At 39.8% G+C, this 15,829-nt stretch overlaps 1 protein-coding gene and 1 long non-coding RNA gene across 2 annotated transcripts; both read left to right on the top strand.

The window, feature by feature from the left end:
• The first annotated feature begins 519 nt into the window (after positions 1-519).
• On the top strand, positions 520-10,098 carry LOC130217529 (uncharacterized). The gene is made up of 3 exons (XR_008835875.1): positions 520-737; positions 5,405-5,574; positions 9,712-10,098. It is a non-coding gene; the product is annotated as an uncharacterized LOC130217529 (long non-coding RNA).
• An 87-nt stretch (positions 10,099-10,185) lies between these two features.
• On the top strand, positions 10,186-15,531 carry LOC130216574 (interferon-induced very large GTPase 1-like). The gene is given in 2 exon segments (XM_056448472.1): positions 10,186-14,472; positions 14,516-15,531. Coding segments are annotated over 2 exon segments (5,214 nt in total). The 3' UTR covers positions 15,443-15,531.
• The last annotated feature ends 298 nt before the right edge of the window (positions 15,532-15,829 follow it).

Raw genomic sequence — 15,829 nt, forward strand, 5'->3', positions numbered from 1 at the left:
AAAACAAATGCTGGATGAGTTGGCGGTTCATTCCACTGTGGCGACCCTGGATGTGGTGACTAAGCTGAAAAGAAAATGAATGAATACAAAGCAGTTTTAGTTTAAAATAAAATTTCAAAAGAACTTCCCAAGAAAGGCATTCTCATTCAAGCTAAAGACAAACAAACAAACAAAATATGAAAAGAAAGTTAGCCTACTTAAGCAAATGAGATGTAGTACATGTAGTTAGCTGCATGTAGTGAGCTAAAATTGAGCATTGAACATTGAATTGTATTACTCCAATTTGTTTACGTATTGACATATACTTATATCGACCTTAATCTAATTAAAAGTGCTTAATTTTCACGTTTGCTAAACAGTATTTTTTTTTACATCTTCGTCGTGTCGCGTTTGGCTCAGTGTGACGATTATGATAAAGTTCTGGAGGCTCATAATAATACTGAGCTGCGTCATCGGGAACAATAGGTGCGTGCGCCGTAGATCTGCCCGCCTGGATCCAAGTCTGCAGACGCACGCACGCACCCTCGTTACATTTATCAAACTCTCAGCCAGTAATAGTGTATTTACCGATGACCTGAGGGACTGTAGATTGTGTTCCAGTCCGCCCTTGGCGCTTATTATGTAATGTTGCGGTAAACAGGATGTCTCTCTTTCGATTTGACGACTGAAAGGATGCTAAACTCGGTTCATTCGGGGTGATTTCAGCAGATGTACCATCAGGCTCTACTGACTTCAAAGTAAGACATGTTTATTAATGCCTACCGTTTTAGTGTGATCTGTGTTGTCAGTGATGTATTAAAGATGACATTTTAATCTCTTGAGCCACTTTAATATTAGATAAACGACAGTGGTAAAGTTACTTTCATTTTCAGTTTGATTAAATACACTGAAAAAAAAGTGTTGCATGCAAAACTGTTGCAAACAATTTATTTGTGTTGAATTTAAACAAACAACTTAAATTTAATAGTGTTCAACTTAATCTGTTTGTTTAAATTCAGCCCAAATAAATTGTTTACAACCACGTAACGTAAAATAAAATTGAGTAAATCCAAGGAATCATCTTTGAATAATTTTTTTCAGTGTAGTTTTAGTGCCTGTTATGTTTTGAGCCCAGACTGCCAGACAGATCTATATGCCATTTATTCCACAAGGCTTATTTCTAGAAAATAAATAAACAATAACACCAGAACCAACATGTTTAGGAAAATAAAATAAATAAATAAATGAATGTATTGCTGCCTGCCATTTTGTGGCATCAAAACTGCTTTGCCAAATATTTAAATAAAAAAGAAACAAATTCCCCCATAAATGTACCAAATAAGTTTAAATATTGTATTTTGCAGATAAGATACAGAATTGCTAACCATAAAAGTAATTTTCCAATTGATTAAATGCCAAATAATTGTTTTAACACTGTCGGTATTAGTATTAAAAAACACAACTCTTATAATCACGATATCTGGCAAGATGGAAGTGGAAGCTGCGGCTTCATGACTTAATAAATCAAAGCAGTTCACATACAGTAAGAGCCTTTTGTTTGGACTACGCTTTAAAGGGATAGTTCACCCAAAACCTATTACTTGCTCTACCTCATGTGGTTTTAAACTGTAACTAGTTTCCTTATTCTGTTAAGCACACAAAACATATTTGTATGTTGGAAATATGTAACTATTGACTTCCGAAGTAAGAAAAACAAATACAAAAGTGAAAGTGAAAGTTGTGTGGCCAAGTACTGTTACCATTTGTGCTCTGCATTTAACCCATCCAAGTGTGCATACAATCGCATACACACAAACAATAGGCAGCCATTACTGCAGCCCCTAGGGAGAAATTGGGGGATCAGTGCCCTGCCCAAAGGTCACCTTAGCTTGTGGTATTAATGGTGGTGAGAGTGCTAGTTATTCACTTCATCACCTACAATTCCTGCTGGTGCTGGGACATGACCCTCTGATCTTGGCTTCTGATCACACGTCTAGCTTATTGCCATGCACACTGCAGCCCAAGACCGGTTACTCACTGAAGCTAAGCAGGGCTGAGCCTAGTCAGTACCTGGATGGGAGACCACATGGGAAAACTAGGTTGCTGTTGGAAGTGGTGTTAGTGAGGCCAGCAGGGGGCAGTGGTAAAGAGTAGGGGTGTAAGCCCGGTGTCCTGGCCAGATTCCCTCCATCGGCTCTTAACCATAATGGCCTCCCAATCATCCCCGTCCACCGAATTGGCTCCATCAAAGTCTCTCCACTCCACCTATATCTGGTGTGTGGTGAGCACACTGGCACTGTTGTCCTGTGGATGCTCCACACTGATGGTGGTGTGGAGAGACCCTCCTCATAATTGTGAAGTGTTTTGGGTGTATGGCCGTACGCGATAAATGCGCTATATAAATAGACACATTACATTACAGCTCGCTTGGGCATTTTTTCTTTTAACTTTTCAAGCTGTTTGGACAGACATATGTGCATGTATGGTGTATAGACCGTCATATTGGGGTGATATAAACCCACCCAGTGCATTTTTTTCAACTTAACAACATAAAAACGGTGGACCAATTGGAGCGATTTTCAAACCGACCGCAATTTTACGTAGGAGTGCGGTCCCCCCGCCCACCAATATTGATTGACAGGCGCGTCATCATATCCTCAGCTTGTTAATTCACGTCCGCCATTTTCAGCGTGAGTCGAAGCGATATCATTAAAGGAACACCCTTGCTCTGTTTTTAGATGCAAGGCTCATTGGGCTCAACACAAGAGCAATATTCTCCACATTATCGCTCTAATCGGAATTATTGGTTGTATCTTTAGGTAGGTTTGTAAACATGTGTACGTCTCATTGAGTCTACCTTATACTTCAGCCGTTTGCATTTCTCGCGATCCCAGAAGCACCCTGTGATCTTAACTAGCATGCGTTTTAGAATTCTAAACATAGGTTTCTATCAGGGTACACTCAAGTCGACGGCTGGGCGCCGCGGACCGCTGCAGAAACCTATGTTTAGAATTCAAAAATGCGTGGCGCGACGATTCGGGACACTTCATGTTTCTGCCGCACCACAGAGAGTGTCTGCTGTGCCGTGTTGCGGCTTCGAGTGGCGCATCCGGTGCCTCAGTCAAAGTTAATTCAGTGTGCGTGGTTATTAGTTTCTGTGTACAAGCTCGGCACTTGAAACTAGCACACAGTTGGCTGTAAAACTGTACAAAGACACAAATGATTTTGAACTCTCTGCTTGGTCTGTGTCGAAGTCGTACATGTACGACTGAATGCTGTACCTCACACTCCAGCTCGTTCTCGCAGTCTGCCTGTCAGACTCTGTTGCAAATGCTGAGCGGGTGAGCTCATGGCCCCGCCCCCTTGGTACGTTGGCGGGAAGCCAAAACTAATCTACATGTGAAGCAACACACCCATAAATCAGCGAGCTGTGGACACGCCCCCAACATGACACTATTTAACCCATTATAATAAAAAAATCTGAATTGTGTTTTAAACTGAACCTAAACTGGCACACTCAGAAGAACCATAATATTAATATTAAATCATAAAAAAGAGGTAAACTATGTGCCCTTTAAGAATCATCTGGTCAATGGTTAAAGTTTCCAACATTTTCTGAATTATCTTCTTCAGTGTTAAACAGAATGAAGAAACTCATAAAGATTTGGAAAAAGTGAAGGAGGATGACAGACTTTTGATTTGTGGGTGAACTTTCCCATTAATGTGTAGGAATGGGTTTTAAACCGCAGCGGTTTGAACTGTAGTTCTGCCGAATGACTAAAGTTTTCAGTATTGATGGTAAAAAAACTGTACATTTCTAGTCAAACCATTCTTCTGCAATCTTATACCAAAAACGGAAATTTGGGCAGTATTAATAGCTATAAATGTGGGAGAGCGTTGATATTATGTGATTGTATTGCATTACAATATGGAGCAATTAAATGTTGATGTTAAATCAAAAGTAATTCACAAGTACTTGATAATGAAATGATTTAATGACAATAATTCTCTATAGTTACAACTGAATTAGTTACAAAATAACTGTATAAAATGATCAAATATGAAATGATATAAATTGTACCCAGCTTAAATGTAAAATTAAAGTTACAAGAGGTAGGAGGAGACACAGGGGAAGGGAGAGAGAGACAAAGAGAGCAGGCCCAGAAGTTAGCCTGATTGCAGTAGAGTCAGAGAAGATAGACTCCAGAGGAGGAGAGGAGCAGAGCAGGAGAGCGCAGACCAGGAAAAGACAGGCCAGGAAAAGAAAAGAGGCAGAGCAGCATTTTACCACCTATTTTGTATCTTTCTTGACCATGTGACTAAAGCCCAAATGCTGAGACGTTTAAACTGACCAATCAACATGTGACCACATCGTAAAACCCCCAAAGTCCACACACCAGGCCCTGATCTGATCAGTATCTGCCTTTGGAGTCAGTATGGACCTTCTTTAGTGAAAGACATGTTTTTTTATATAAACAAATGCATATGATCATTTTCATTCCTACAACTGGAAAACATTTCTAGTCATTAATAATAGGTATTATTGTAATTTTAATAAACACTGACAGGTTTTGAGAAATCGCCAACAAATGTCTGAAATCACAGGCAAATCGGCACTCGTGCACGCGAGTGACAATCGCACAGTATGAAATATCAAAGACGCGATCTGAGAGAATCGCAGATGAGTTCCCGACACCCATGAGATATTTGGCATGCTAAATATCTGGAGCTGACGGAGATTCAAATCATGCCTTGTGAAATGTGTTCTGACTGAAAATAACATCAGCGATCGCCTACAGCCAATGAGAGAGCAGCATTCGGGTACCTGCAGGCCAGCGGGAAGCAGGGGGAGAAGTTAAAGTACTCATTTCAGTTTATGACTTAAGAAATGGAAGAAAAACTAGTGTGAATTTGGCAGGAGCACCGTGTCTGTTTGATGTGTCATCTGAGCAATATCACAATCATGTCGAAAAGTCTTTTTCCATTATGTAGTTATTGTCGAAAGATATATCACGTGACCTCGCGTTGTTTCCATGTCACTTCTCGCGTTTGTTTGGTTGTGAGACGTAGTTTGGACAAAGTTGTCTGTGATTCTTTCTATTTTGAAGTCATGCAGTGTGAACTCTCCTGTGTGTGTGTGTGCGGTCCTTTCCTGACAGCCGCATCTGTAATTTCCTTGCTCTGTTAAACATAGTTTGGGAAATTTTTAAAAAGAAAAAAAATTCAAAGGGGGGGCTAATAATTCTGACTGCAACTGTATATATATACACAGAGAGAGAGAAAGATTTAGTTTATTCATTATGTTTATTGTGTTTCAGACTAACTGCATTCTTGAATACATTGTTGTAGTCTTTATCATTGTCTATCTTTATCTGCCAGTTGCAAATCTGATCACTCGTCTTCTCTTTATTGATGCTCTTACCAGCACACAGGGTGGATTACTCTTCCCTTACCTCATCAAAACCTGGCGCTCTGAAGTCTCTCCAGCAGATAGATATTTCCCACAGCGGATGAGCTGAAGCTGAAATGATGACATCTGTGTTCCTCCTTTTTGCCTTGTGGGCATTGTGTCCTCTGAATCAAAATGCTTTGCAGGTGAGATTTTAAGATGCATGTATACACCGTAAACATTTAAAAACTTAAATTACTCCAACTTGTACACTTAAAGGATTATTTTAACTTGATTTATTATCAAAAACGATGCTATATTACATTTTAAAAATATTTGTGTAACAGGATGAAGTCATTTAAGTTGATGCACTGTTGATGTTTTTTGGAATAGTAAATCATATTAGTATTCGGTATGCAAAGTAGCAATGCAATCTTCCCTGCCTGGGAATGATACACAATAATCCCAATCAGAAAGTGATTGTGGATAGCCATGCCTTCATTTATAAAACTCTCCAACCCTCCATCTACACATGCCCAGAATTCTTTTAGGCTTTTACAGTGTTTTACGATTGCTTACACACTAAAATGAAACTTTTCCCACAGTTAGCCAAACATTGTCAGCGTCACACATTTAGCAAAACGTTACACACAGTTATTTGCAAAACCCTAAACCAGTGTTTCCCAACCCTGTTCCTGAAGGCACACCAACAGTACACATTTTCAACCTCTCCCTATTCAAACACACCTGAATCAACTAACCATAACATCAGAAGAGACTCCAACACCTGAAGTTAATGGGTCAGAAAAGGGAGACATCCAAAATATGTACTGTTGGTGTGCCTCCAGGAACAGGGTTGGGAAACACTGCCCTAAACACACTTGGATGCGTTTGACACAGAAATTTTTAAATATGTCATTTTCTTGCAATCTCAAAGCAAATGCCTTCAAATGAATGCACACATGAACCAAAGGGTTAAACACCATCATCAGATGAGCACACACACTGCTGCAAAACTGTAGACACACCAATCAGCTTTAACCACAATAAAAAGCAATGGGAAAGTTTAGCTGTAAACTATTAGTCTTCAAAAATGTGTTTACAGTAGTATAGCTATAGGTATTAATCTTCAATAAATATGGAGGGCAATGTCGCTGGAAGAGGAAGCTTGAAAAGGAGGAATAATGGTTAACAGATGACAGGGGATGGGGAAGGATTTTTTTGATATTGAAATGTATACATCAACAGAAAGCTGAATCAATAAGCTTTACATTGTTATATGGTTTGTTAGGACAGGGCAATATTTAGCTATCAATTCAATTCAATCCACCTTTATTTGTATAGCGCCTTTACAATGTAGATTGTTTCAAAGCAGCTTCACATAGAAGATTATAGTAAATAGGAACAGTGTAGTTCAGTTTGTAGTGTTTAAGTTCAGTTTAGCTCAGTTCAGTGTGGTTTAATAATCACTACTGAGAGTCCAAACACTGAAGAGCAAATCCATCGATGCGCAGCTCTACAGATCCTGAACCATGCAAGCCAGTGGCGACAGCGGAGAGGGAAAAACATCACCAATTGGTAAAAGTGAAAAATTAAAAAAACCTTGAGAGAAACCAGACTCAGTTGGGCACGACCATTTCTCCTCTGGCCAAACGTCTTGTGCAGAGCTGCAGTCAAGGCACCGGAGGTTAGAGAATGCTGGACCTCAGTGAAGACTCGTCTGTCCCTGGAGTGTCACAGGAATCAGTCTCATGCTCTCCACTCCTCCATGACCACCACAGCAGCTGCTCAGGATATGGCCTGGTCCAGGATTATGAAAACCTTTGGCTCATCTCGTTGCTGGTCTTGGATTGAATCAGTGGTAGTGCGTAGTCTGAGGGCCTCGGGAAGAGTATCCCCAGGTGGAAATAGTGAATAAAGAGAATAATTAGCATAGCTGCTGTTCATCGTGTATATAAACGAGATGCAGAAACCTACGTGGAGCACATTTATGTATCATACCGATGTGATGCACTGAGTGTATGCTTTACTAAACAGATAGGTCTTTAATCTAGTTTTGAATTGGGAGAGTGTGTCTGAGCCTCGGACGTTATCAGAAAGGCTATTCCAGAGTTTAGGAGCTATAAATGAGAAGGCTCGACCTCCTTTACTTAACTTTGCTATTCTAGGTACTACCAGAAGCCCTGAGTTTTGAGATCTTAAAAAGCGAGTTGGATTGTAGCGAGACAGAAGGATGGTTAGATAAACAGGAGCTTGATTATTTAAAGCTTTAAAGGTAAGAGGCAATATTTTAAATTCAATACGAAACTTAACAGGCAGCCAGTGTAAGGATGAAAAAATTTGGGTGATGTGATCATAATTTCTAGACCTGGTAAGAACTCTGGCAGCTGCATTTTGTACTAATTGAAGTTTGTTAATAGAGGATGCGGGGCAGCCAGCAAACAGAGCATTACAGTAATCCAGCCTAGAAGTCATAAAAGCATGGACTAGCTTTTCTGCATCTGAGATGGATAGCATACTTCGTAACTTAGCGATATTTCTCAGATGAAAGAAGGCAGTTTTTGTGACATGGGATATATGATTTTTAAAAGTAAATTTGCTGTCTAATATGACACCCAGATATTTTATAGTAGAGCTAACGCTAACTTTGTATCCCTCTAATTGTAGGTCGAGTTGTGAGATCTGCTGTGTACAGGATTTAGGCCCAATAAGTAATAATTCTGTTTTGTCTGAGTTTAAGAGAAGGAAATTGTTGGTCATCCAGTCTTTAACATCTTTAATACATTCAGTTACCTTAGACCATTCAGACATCTCGTCAGGTTTAGTTGAAATATATAATTGAGTTTCATCTGCATAGCAGTAAAAGCTGATCCCATGTCTTCTAGTAATGTCTCCCAGTCGTAGCATGTAGTGTATATTGTAAACAGCAAAGGGCCTAAAACTGATCCTTGAGGCACCCTATACTTTACTGCGCTGACTTGTGAAGGCTGTCCATTAATATTCACAAACTGGTAACGGTCAGCTAAGTATGACTTAAACCATTGTAGATCCTGTCCCTGGACACCGGTAGAATTTAAGCGATTTATGAGGATATTGTGGTTGATAATGTCAAATGCGGCACTAAGATCGAGTAAAACTAATAGTGAGATGCACCCTTGGTCAGCAGCTAAGAGTAAATCGTACTACAGAATTCGGTACTCACTGTATTTATGTTTGAACCTGGTGTGTTTTACTGTGACTAGATTGAGAGTGGATAATGTGGAGAAAAGAATGCTTTACTCACAGAGGAACAAGAGGAATATAAACATGGGTTTGAACAATAATGTGATGTGTTACAGAGAAATTCAGAGAAATAATCATAAAAGAACATCCTGAACAGTTTTCAGTGTTTGTGCACTATACAGTATTCAGACTGCTCTGATTTCAGTGTACACTGCATTCTTAGCATGGACAAAATGAATGGTTTTACAATGTGGAGATAAAGAAATATTTGCATCAGTATGCAGTGCTGGTCTTATGTTTGCTGTTTGGTGAATACAGTATGTTCATGTACTTTATAGCAACATCTCTGAAAAAATCAATCCCAGATTATATCATTATTAGCAACTTGTTACAAGTGTTTGAGTTACAAGTGAAATGTTACAAGTGTTTAAGATTGATAACAGCAGTGTGTAATTGAAGCAAACAGATTATTCTCGAATGAAGCTTGTGTGTTCAGTATGGTGTTAAACTTGTGTTTTGTTTTATTGTTGTAAAGTTTTGAATGAAGTGATTCATTTTGCAAAAGAACTGATGTGTTCTGCTGTTTGTGTGTGTGGATGTGGAAATTGTGTGTAGTGTTTTGACACAATGAGTCTTAATTTTGAAACTGTGCTTAAGCAATCATAAAAAACTGTAAATGGCCAATTTGGCTTTATATCAAGGGTTATATCACCACCTGTTGGTTTGGCTAGCTCCTGACAGTGCATAATGTAACATGTTTTTGCAATGTCGTGTGTGTAAATTTTTTGTTTAAAAGACAAAGGATAAACTCTTTCTTTTTCTACAAATTTACATGTACATGTAGACTTCCCATAAAATGGGAAGTCACTGTTTTCACAAGTCAAAGACACCCTAGTAGTTTGGTTGCCAGGCATTGCCGTAACAGTGCTTACACATTTTAAAAGAAAACCCACTAGTGTGCTTCTTGTGGATTTCTTTCTAGCTGATGTTATACTGCTTTTTGGCTCCTCGTTAACTAACAATTCATTCAGAGATAGCAAAATGAGTGCATGGTTAGCAAAATGAGTGCATGGTTTCATTAACTGTACATTTAACTGCTTACCTTTGTCTTTTTTTTGTAGGGACATTTTGCTGAAGGATGGAATTCAAGCAGTGCCATAAACACCACCAATAAAAATTCAGAGGGTAATAGCACAAGGGAACCCAAAGGTCCAACACATAAATCATTTTTGGAAAAACATGTATTGGATAAAATTGATAATCCAGATAACAACTTTTGGGAGGAAAAATGGAGAAAGGGAATTGATTCAAGAAGAGGAAGAACAGTAAGCAGGCAATCCTTCATGGCATTAGAGGAGTTTAACAAAATCAAGTTTACAAAGGAATTTCCAATTGAAGTTAAAGGAAATAGATCTGGTAAAATAATAAGCACATTATATAGAAGTGACCGGAAGATTGATATTTTTGATCTCACAAATGTAACAAATAGCATAGAAGTCACTCGAAGAAATGATTATGTTGTGGCTGAGCTTGACGATAATAATAAGCCAGTTCACTTTGAAAATGCTGAAGATATTTCTGGACACTTGGAAAAAATGGAACCGAACAAACGTCTTGCAGTAACAAGAGTATACAAAAATGGGAAACGACAGCTGAAGCTGATGGACAACCCAGAGACTCTGATCCAAGAAGGCACAGATCAAACAGGGCTTGAAAATGATGCTGAGGCTGAAAAAGGTGGTGCTAAGGCCAAAGAAGCTGAAAAGGGTGATGCTAAGGCTGAAGAAGCTGAAAAAAATGAAGCATGTGCTGAACCTGAGAAAGGTGAAAAAGATGAAAAATGTGCTGAATCTGAAAAAGGTAAAAAAGATGAAAAATGTGCTGAATCTGAAAAAGGTAAAAAAGATGAAAAATGTGCTGAATCTGAAAAAGGAGAAAAAGATGGCGCTGAGGTTGAAGGAACTAAAAATGCTGAAAAAGATGGTGCTGAGGTTGAAGGAACTAAAAATGCTGAAAAAGATGGTGCTGATACTGAAGAAGCTGAAAAGGCTGCTGCTGAGGCTGATGGAGATAGACTTGAGTCTGATGTTGAAGAAGACTCATTTGAAACTGCACTTGCAGCTGGCATATTTTGGACTGCACTTGCACTTGCATGTGGCATATTTGTGACTGCTTTTGCAGGTGGTGCATTTAAAAAGACCAAACAAAAGGAAACAGACACTGGCTCATCCAAGCCCCTGCCCCTTTTGCCTAAAGTGCCGCCCCCTGCTCTTCAACTTAGCACATGCACATCCCCCTCCAGCCCCGCTCTTCAACTTCACGCACACAAATCCTCCCCCCAGCCCCTGGTCTTCATCTTTGCAGTTGCAGATGGCGTATTTAAGACTGCACATACCATTGGTGCATGTGTGACTGCAGTTGCTGATGGCTTATTTAAGACTACACTTGCAGGTGGTGCACTTGTGACTACACTTGCAAAAAGCACATTTAAGACTGTATCTAGCGTTGGCACATTTGTGACTGCACTTGCAAGTGGCGCATTTATGACTGCAGTTGCAGGTGGTGCGTTTATGACATCACTTGCAAGTGGCGCATTTAAGACTGCAGTTGCAGGTGGTGCATTTATGACTGCGCTTGCAAGTGGTGCATTTATGACTGCAGTTGCAGGTGGCGCATGTATGACTGTGCTTGCAGGTGGCATATTTAAAACTGCAGTTGCAGGTGGCGCATGTGTGACTGCACTTGCAGGTGGCGTATTTAAGTCTGCAGTTGCAGGTGGCGCACGTGTGACTGCACTTACAGGTGGCATATTTAAGAATACATTTGCAGGTGTTGCATTTGTGGCTACACTTATAAATGGTGTATTTAAGACTGCAATTCCAGTTGACACATTTGTGACTGCAGTAGCAGATGACGGATTTAAAGAGAGCAAAAAAAAGAAAACAGACACTGTATCATCCAAGCATCGTGGGGAAAAAGATGAAAAACACACAACACTACTGGATGTGTTTGGACCTGCAGTTGAAGACAATGCAGTTGAACCTGCAGTTGAAGATGACGCAGTTGAACCTGCGGTTGAAGATGACGCAGTTGAACCTGCAGTTGAAGACGATGCATTTACAGAGACCAATAAAAAGAAAACAGACACTGGCTCATCGAAGCATTGTGGTGAAAAAGATGAAAAACACACAACACTACTGGATGAACCAATCTCAGATGCCCTTTCTGACCGACATAACAATTCTTTAATGAACAAGAATAATAAAAACCTGCCGGTTGACTTCTCTTCTCTCGCAAGTCTTGCAGCAGAGATGATGATTTCTGGGTTTCCACTGGAGTTGATGGATGGAGATGCTGCTCATGTTCCTGTAATCTGGATCTCTGCTGTTCTGGATCAACTTGTCCAGAAACTGGGAGACCAGAGAGTCTTTGTGTTGTCAGTTTTAGGGATCCAGAGCTCTGGGAACTCCACAGTTCTGAATGCCATGTTTGGACTCCAGTTTGCCGTCAGTGCCAGCAGATGCACCAGAGGAGCTTTCATGCAGCTGGTCAAAGTGTCTGACGAAATGAAAACAGAGATGAACTTTGACTATATTCTGGTTGTTGATACTGAAGGTCTTCGTTTTCTAGAACTGGCTGGAAAATCAACAAGAGGTCATGACAATGAACTGGCCGCATTTGTTGTAGGTCTTGGAAATCTGACCTTGATCAACGTCTTTGGAGAAAACCCCTCTGAGATGCAAGATACTTTTGTTCAGGCCTTCATGAGGATAAAGAAGATCAGACTGAATCCCAGCTGTGCGTTTGTGCATCTAAACGTTTCGGACATCACAGCTGGAGAGAAAAACATGGAGGGAAGGAGAAAACTACAGGAGACAATGGATAAGATGACAAAACTTGCTGCTAAAGATGACGTCTGTTACTGTGAGAATATAGAAGAGCTCAAGACATCCATTATATATTATGCTTTTAAGTCACAGAGAATGATGCTGAGAACCCTAAAATATCATATTAATGATCTCTGGGAGGCTTTACAGAATGGAGGATTTGACTTCCATTCTCTGGAGGTTTCAGCTTACAGGATATTGGAGGCAGAATACAGCAAGTGGTCCTGGAGGCTTCGGAGTGTTATGCTGGAAACTGAAAACAAACTGCACAACCTAATAGAAAATGAGACAATTCATGAGGTTAAGGAGATTGATCTTCGAAGAGAGCTGAACAAGACGAGTGAGGAAGTGCAAAAATCAATGTCTGAATACTTTGACAAAGACAAAAATAGTAATTTACGGATTCAGTGGAAAACATCATTCGAAATCAAAATCAAAGATGTTCAGGAAAACATTGTGAAGGAAACTATGAAGACATTAAATGAGGTTCTTCAGCAGCGACACATGAGGAAAAAGATTGATGCTCAGAAAACACATCATGAAAACACTTTGTTTGAAAGGAGCAAAGAACTTGCCTTAAGTCTCAAAGACAAAGCAAACGATGAAGAGACACTGAAGAAAGAGTTTGACATGTTTTGGGAGCAGAGTGTAAAGAAGATCATCACAGACACTTCAAATAAAACCATTGACATAATGAGAGATGTGAGAAAGATCCTCAGTGACAACTATACAGGACAGCTCCCTGCACACCACTGCTGCAGCGAGAACAACAATATTTTCACTCTGCAGAGTTATTCAGATTATGTCAAGATGAAAATATCAAGTGGAATTACAGGACATGTTAAAAATATCTTAAGAACAGAGCTGTTTGGATTTCGTCTTCTGTCTGAAGACGATGACGAGGAAATAAGAACATTTGTCAGTAATGTTTATCAAAAGACAGAAAAGCGGATTCAGCAATTGAACATTTCAGAAACAGGCTACAACATCAGCTACATTCAGCAACTCACAGATTACATCAAGGCAAGAGTAACACAACATGAGGAAAGACCAGTGAAGTATGTGTTCAGGAATAAGTTCTTTGAGGATTTGGTACTCTCCATCTTTAACAGAGCAAACAAAATGATCACTGACCAACATAATGTGTTTAAGGAAGCCAATGATCCTGTCATATATGTTAAGAAGAAGAGAGCGGAGTACTACAGTATTTTCCAGAAACATATCCGTGGAGCTGCATCAGCTGCCATTTTTGGTGAGATCATCTGTCAGAAACTCAAAGAACCCATTGAGCAGAGCGTCTTCAAGAAAACTGCAAGAGATTTAGCAGATGAAATAAGATCAAACTGTGAATCAGTGAATGGAAACAGATCAAATCTGGAGAAACACATCATGAAGACGCTGACAGAAGAGGAAGATTTTGACAAATACATGACCTACGTTCATAATTCCCGAGATAACTACAAAGGTTTTATCAAAGTTGAAGTTAGCCGATATATCTCTGATAAGTTTAGCATCAGGGACAAGATGATGGAGAACCTTGAGCGAACACATCATGAAAACCCACTCTTTGAAAAGACCAAAGAGCTTGCCTTAACACTCAAAGACAAAGCAAACGATGAAGAAGAACTGAAGAAAGAGTTTGACATGTTTTGGGAACAAAGTGTAAAGAAGATCATCACAGACACTCCAAGTAAAGACATTGACATAATGAAAGACGTAAGAGAGATTCTTTATGACATCTACTTAGGACAGCTCCCAGTAGACCACTGCTACAGTAAGAATAACAATATTTTCACTCTACGGAATTATTCAGATTATGTAATGATGAAAAAACCAAGTGGAATTACAAGACCTGTTAAAGTTGCCTTCGTAACACATAAAAGGAAGTTTGGATATGGTGCTCTGTCTAAAGAGGACCAAGAGGAAATAAGAACATTTATCACTGATGTTGATCGACAGACAGAATTGCAGATTCAGCAATTGAACATTTCAGAAATAGGCTACATAGGCTGCCATTTTTGGTGAGTTCATCTGTCAGAAACTCAAAGAGCCCACTGAGCAGAGCGTCTGCCGGAAAACTGCAAGAGATTTAGCAGATGAAATGACAACAAATTGTCCTTCACTGATTGGAAACAGATCAAATCTGGAGAAACACATCCTGAAGACACTGGCAGAACAGGAGGATTTTGACAAATACATGACCTACGTTTATAGTCCCCGAGATATCTCTGATAAGTTTAGCATCAGGGACAAGATGAAGGAGAACCTTGAAGACCTGCAGCGGAAGATCATGAACGCAGCACATGCATCTACAGCACATGTTCAGGTCAGCAACGGAGATGTTGGTTTGTGGTTGACAAATTTCACACAGCAGCTATCAGAAGAGCTGATCTTCTCTGAAAAAGACCTCAGTGGAGTCAAACATGATGATGTTGATGATTTCAACCTCCTAGAAGATGTGATAAGACAAAAACTTCCAGAAAAAACTTTAGAGATCTGCAACACGGATACATTTAATGAAAAACTGGATGTCAAATTCAGGCCAGAGAAGCTTCTGATTGATCACTTCTGTCAGTGTTGTTGGGTTCAGTGTCCATCGTGTGCCGCCATCTGCACAAACACCATGGAAATCCATGAGGTAGAGTTTCTTTTCCACATTGATCCTTTACACGAAGATGGATTTCAAGGAATGCATTACTATCAAATAGAGGAGCTCGGTGGTGATTTCTGCACAATTACAAGGAGAAGTACTAAATGTTTTCGTGTTTCAGAATTGTGGTTTCCCTTCAAAGACTGTAAAACCTCAAGAGTTTCCAATTCTATAGAATGGAGCATCACCCATTCTGTGTGTGCAGACAAACAGACAGATCTGGACAAGAATTAGAAGAAAAGGTTCTAGGGTCATGGTGAAATTCCATCTGAATGGAAAAATCATGAAAAACAAGATGCTATTGAGAGTTTGTGAAGGTTATTTATAAACAAATTTCGAGAGGATCACGTGCTTATGATTGTTCACAGCTGTTCCAACTTTAGTTCATGACTAATTATCCTATTAAGACGATCCTTAACTCACTATAATTAACCAGACTCATCTCAATATCTTCATCTTGAAGAACCCCCCCCCCCCCCCCCCCCCCCCCCCCCTCCCCAACCCTGCTTTCCCTCCTTTCAAACGGGCGACACGGTGGCATAAATGCCCATGATTTGATTTTTTTCCAAACCAGGCGACATTTCTGTGCAGAGTTTTGCTCATTCTCCCCGTGCTCGCGTGGGTTTTCCCTGGATCCTCCGGTTTCCTCCTACAGTTCAAAAACAAGCACCCTAAACATTTAATCCAAGATATTTTAGCCAA

This window comes from Danio aesculapii, chromosome 3 (genome assembly GCF_903798145.1).
Source record: "Danio aesculapii chromosome 3, fDanAes4.1, whole genome shotgun sequence".
Classification (NCBI taxonomy): Eukaryota; Metazoa; Chordata; class Actinopteri; order Cypriniformes; family Danionidae; genus Danio; species Danio aesculapii.